We start from the raw sequence: 5,887 nt of genomic DNA on the forward strand, positions 1-5,887 counted from the left end.
CCCCTACGGTCGTCACATAGGTATGAGTGTGTGTCGCTGGACCTTATAAGCACGAAGTGCCTGTGGGTACAACACCTTATTACCCTTCCCAGAGTGACACACCTCATTAAGCATAATAGGATCCCATATACCCTTACTGACACATGCATACTGCAGCATTCTCATTATTACCAGTTATGGACGAGTATACTATCACAGTTTAAAAGACAAGTATGATGACTCACCTGATTAGCAATTGCTTAACTGCCGCTAGTACGACTGGGTTATGTCTCAAGGTCCTGACACAATTACATAATCATCCTAGGTTAGGTAATGGTACACCTAACTAGTCATTATCATGGTTGGATATTGGTTAACCCTACCTTGTTTAAGCATGGGTGATCAGTCCATGCCTAACTAAGGCTAGGCTACCCAATACCCGCCCCTGACAATAACCCTAGTACCTAAAAATAATACTAACACTACTACTACTAATATATTATTACTAATAATAAAACTAATATTAACTACTAAAAATAAATAATAAATAATTAAACATAAACTTAAACGAGAGTATACTTCAAGACTATCTATGGCACGTTGATATAGAGTTTCCCTACTCCTGCTCCTACTCGTGCTCCAAAAATGACTACTAACAACACCTAACGGGGTATCGTATACTCGGGATTCTCATTATAGAGCGTTCCCATTAAAATTTTGGTGTATCTAAAATCCTACAATTTAACTCCTATATATATGTGAAGCAAGCAAGCACCTCAATGGCTTTCTGGGCGATGTGGGACAATTGACGTGCTAGCTAGCTAGCTTGACGTGCTAGCTAGCTAGCTTAGTTATATTAATTCAGCTGCTTCACTCGTTTTTCTTGTATAACTTTTTAAATATGACGTTTTATAAAACGACGAATATGTCATTAGAACGAGCATATTTTTTATCTACGTTTTAATCTAAGTTTCATTAAAAACGGAGTAAGGTAAAAAAATAATATATTTAATTATTATTATTAACGGTCTCCTATATTAGCCAAGGTTTGTCAAGATATTTCACCTTTCACACAATCATCTTACTCTTTTAACAATATATGAAATATAAATTACATATTTCGCACGTTTATAACCAGCACATTAAGGTTCGGGGTATTACATCCTTCCCTTCTTACATAAATTTCGTCCTCGAAATTTGTCATTACTTAAAAAGATGAGGGTACTTATCTTTCATTTTGTTTTCTAGTTCCCATGTAAAGTTGGGTCCATGACGTGCGTTCCATTTGACTTTGACTAACGGGATTTCCTTCTTGCGTAACTTTTTAACCTTCCTATCTTCGATTTGTAGTGGTTCTTCAATGATGTTGAGTTTTTCGTCAACCCGTACGTCTTCCAGGGGTATTTGTTGGGCTTCGTCCACTAGGCACTTCCTTAAATTTGATACATGAAAAGTATTATGTATTCCTGCCAGCTATTCAGGAAGTTTTAGCTGATAAGCCACTGGTCCTACTTTGCTTGTTACTTCAAACGGCCCAATGTATCAGGGTTTCAACTTTCCCTTCTTTCTAAACCGAATCACTCCTTTCAGAGGTGATATCTTAAGCATTACTTTATCCCCTAGTTGGAACTGTAGGGGTTTACGCCTTTTGATCTGCATAACTCTTTTGTCGATCTTGAGCACTTTTCATCCTTTCTTTTATTTGCTGGATCTTTTCTGTGGTCTCCACAATGATTTCTGGTCCTGATAGTTGACTTTCCCCTACTTCCGTCCAACAGATAGGAGTTCGGCACCTTCTTCCGTATAAAGCTTCATAAGGTGCAGCTTTGATGCTGGCGTGATAGCTATTATTGTAGGCAAATTCGATGAGTGGTAGATGAGTGTCCCAACTTCCACCAAAATCAATTACACAAGCCTGAAGCATATCTTCTAATGTCTGAATAGTCCGTTCACTCTGCCCATCCGTCTGAGGATGATATACAGTGCTTAGATTAAGCTTGGTTCCCAACTCTTATTGGAAACTTTGCCAGAATTTAGATGTGAAACGACTATCTCTGTCTGATATGATAAATACAGGCACCCCATATCGTGAGACTATTTCTTTGATGTAAATTTGAGCTAGCTTGTTCATCTTATAGTCCTCACGAATTGGCATGAAGTGTGCAGACTTGGTCAGTCTGTCCACTATTACCCAAATAGTATCATAACCGTGACTTGACCTTGGGAGCTTCGTTATAAAATCCATGGTGATTTTCTACCATTTCCATTCTGGAATCTCTGGTTGTTGCAAGTATCCAGAGGGTTTTTGATGTTCTGCCTTCACCTTAAGGCATGTAAGGCACTTTTCCACATAATGGGCAACAGATCGCTTCATTCCTAGCCACCAATAATTTCTCCTTAAATCCTTATACATCTTGTCACTGCCAGGGTGAATGGAATACTTAGACTTATGAGCTTCCTCTAAGATTGTATCCTGCAGTCCTCCAAAATTAGGAACCCATATCCTATTGTTGAACCTAAGGATATTATCATTTCCCATTGTCAGTAGCTTCAGTCTCCCAATCATTCTTTTTTTTTACAATATGATTCTCTTTTAAGGCTTCTTGTTGTATATTCTTAACTTGATCTAAGAGACTAGTTTTAACCTCTATTCTGGTTGCACGAATTCTTATTGGTTGAGGTTTCTCTTTTCTACTTAGAGCATCTGCTACTATGTTTGCCTTACCTGGATGGTATTGGATCTCAAAGTCGTAATCACTTAATAACTCCATCCATCGTCTCTGACGCATATTGAGCTCCTTCTGCTCAAATATATGTTTTAAACTTTTATGGTCACTATAGATAGTGCACTTTGTACCGTAAAGATAGTGACTCCAAATTTTCAACACGAACACTATGGCACCAAGTTCCAAATCATGGGTTGTGTAGTTCCGCTCATGAATCTTCAGCTGTCTAGAGGCGTAGGCAATCACTTTGCCTCTTTGCATGAGTACACATCCCATACCATAGTGAGATGCATCACAGTAGAGGGCAAAATCTTTTATTCCCTCAGGAAGTGACAGTATTGGGGCGCTACATAACTTATGCTTTAACGTGTTAAAGGCGTCTTCTTGTTTAGGTCCCCAATTAAACTTAGAGGCTTTCTGGGTTAGTGTGGTTAATGGTGTTGCAATCTTTGAGAAGTCTTGAATAAACCTTCTATAGTATCCTGCTAACCCCAGAAATCTTCTGATTTCAGTGGGATTCTTCGGTACTTCCCATTTCTTGATGGCCTCGATCTTTGCAGGGTCAGCTTGTATTCCATGTTCATTTATCACGTGGCCTAGGAATTGCACCTCACGTATCCAAAATTCACACTTAGAGAACTTTGCATAGAGTTTTTCTTTCTTGAGCAATTCAAGGACTGCTCTCAGGTGTTGTTCATGTTCTACCTCATCGTTAGAGTAAATAAGGATATCGTCAATAAAAACGATCACACATTTATCGAGGTAAGGTTTACAAACCCTGTTTATGAGGTCCATGAACACGGCAGGTGCGTTGGTTAATCCAAATGGCATTACCAAAAATTCATAATGACCATACCTAGTCCTGAAGGCAGTCTTAGGTATGTCTTCTAGTGCAACTTTTACTTGGTGGTATCCAGACCTCAAGTCTATTTTAGAGAAATAGCTTGCCCCTTGTAATTGATCAAACAAGTCGTCGATCCTGGGCAAAGGGTATTTATTCTTTATAGTGGCTTTATTCAAGTCTCTATAATCGATGCACATGCGCATCGTCGCATCTTTCTTCTTGACAAACAAGATGGGTGCTCCCCATGGTGACGAACTAGGTTGGATAAACCCCTTGCCAAGCTACTCTTGTAGTTGCTTCTTGAGTTCTTGCATTTCTGTCGGGGCTAGTCTGTACGACGACTTAGCAATTGGTGATGTACCGGGAACTAGGTCATGCGAAACTCAACCTGTCTATCTGATGGTAGTCCCGGGAGCTCATCGGGAAACACTTCGGGGTATTCTCGTACTACTGGCATGTCCTCGACCTTCTGCTTTTCTGTAGTGTTTACGACATATGCTAAAAAGGCAACATACCCTTTCCTTAGGCATTTATGTGCTTGTGCTATCGTGATGAGGTTCTTAGTCTTGTCAGTGCGGTCTCCCGATACAGTTAGCTGTTTGCCGTTGGGTAATCGGAGTCGGACGATCCTTTTGTCACATATAACTTCCGCATGATACGGTGTCAACCAGTCCATTCCTATGACTATGTCGAATTCTCCAAGTTCCATAGGCATTAGGTCTATAGGGATAACATGGTTGTTTAAGCTTATTTTACAATTCTTAACTATGTCAACTATCTTTCTTTGACTTCCATCAGCCATTTCTACTGTAAAGGCATGATCTAGGTTTTGGGACGCCTGGTTCAAGTAAGGTCTAAAGGTAGTCGACACTAGACAACTATTTGCACCGGTATCAAATAACACACGCGCATATACATCATTTACGAGATACGTACCCGTGATAACATCTGTATTGGTCTTGGCTTCTTCCTTGATGAGTACAAATGCCCGCCCTTTTGGCTGATTTGGTTGTGTCCTATCATTTCTTTTGAGTTTGGGACATTCAGATCTCATGTGATTAGGGTCTCCACATTTGAAACACTTCTTATTTTCCTTGCATTCTTGAAGAGCATGACCCGTCTTTTTACAATTTGGACAAGGAAAACGACATTCCCCCGTATGAAAGTGTTTGCAAATTTGACATTGAGGAAATGTTTTAGGCCTTTTAAAGTTGTTATTCCGGGTGTCCCCCTTTCTTTCTTCCCACTTCCTTTTTGGTGCGGGAGATTCAGCCTGCCGCAGAATCATCTCGGCTGCCATGACAGCGCCAGCCTCAACAGTTTCTGCAAAAGCCTTGGGGGATTTGGATTTGATAAACACCCTCATTTCAGAGGGTAGACCCCAAATAAACCTATTGATCAGTTGTTCCTCAGTCAATGCTAATTAAGAAACCAGTCGAGATATGTCATTGAAACGAGAAACATATTCTCGATAGGTTTTATTTCCCATTTTTAACTGAAAGAATTCCACTTCCAGTTGCTCGGTCTCACTAGGAGGACAATACTTAGCAAGAAACTTATGAATAAACTCCTCCCACTTCATCTCCTTAACCTTTTTTTTTCCCTCTATTCGGACCACAATGTTCCACCAATGAAGGGCTTCAGCTTCAAACATATGTACGGCGAACCGTACTTTGTTGCGGTCATCACACTCACATATGTCTAATATTGACTCCATTCTGTTGAGCCAGTCTTGAGCTTCTAGTGCTCCCTTTCTTCCGTCAAAGGACTGAGGTTTACAGGACATGAAGTGCTTATAAGTACATTCCTTTGATTTGGAATATTCACCTTTTCCTTCTAGTGGCATGGTTGCAATAGTGTTTTTCCTTTCGCCCAATCCTTCCCTTTGTACTAGCGTGGAGGCTGCTGAGCTTTCTTCATGTCGTTCTCCAGATTGGTTAACATTACCGGTTTGTGCATTCTTCATTACCTTAGCCATTTCCACAGCTATATTGTGGATATCCTCAGTATTTAGACGCACGCTTGTACTAGACCGGGACCTGACACTGTGAGAGGGAGTTCAAGTCCTATAAGAACCTTCCTCTCTCCTTCTGTTATTCTGATTATTTCTAGACCCTTGTTCATCTCTATTTTCAGACATTGTCTCCTTCCTATAGGAATATGAGTATAAAGAGTTACTAGTATGTATGATACATCATTATAATATAATAATTGTATACATCACAAAGAGATATATACGTATATATGTAGCACATATAAAGGCATAACATAGTTTACCTCTTCTAGCGTCACTCAATTGACTATGCAAGTACTTTTCCTGAGACATGTTATTTGGCCT

General features: G+C 39.8%; 2 protein-coding genes across 2 annotated transcripts; both read right to left on the minus strand.

Annotated features, from left to right (window-relative positions):
• Positions 1-3,916: 3,916 nt before the first annotated feature.
• Positions 3,917-4,915, minus strand: LOC118486492. Its single transcript, XM_035982975.1, has one exon. It carries the CDS (start codon positions 4,913-4,915, stop codon positions 3,917-3,919), a length of 999 nt encoding a protein of 332 aa, XP_035838868.1.
• Positions 4,916-4,972: 57 nt separating this feature from the next.
• LOC118486493 lies at positions 4,973-5,527 on the minus strand. Its single transcript, XM_035982976.1, has one exon. It carries the CDS (start codon positions 5,525-5,527, stop codon positions 4,973-4,975), a length of 555 nt encoding a protein of 184 aa, XP_035838869.1.
• Positions 5,528-5,887: the final 360 nt, after the last annotated feature.

Source organism: Helianthus annuus, chromosome 14 (genome assembly GCF_002127325.2).
Source record: "Helianthus annuus cultivar XRQ/B chromosome 14, HanXRQr2.0-SUNRISE, whole genome shotgun sequence".
Taxonomy (NCBI): Eukaryota; Viridiplantae; Streptophyta; class Magnoliopsida; order Asterales; family Asteraceae; genus Helianthus; species Helianthus annuus.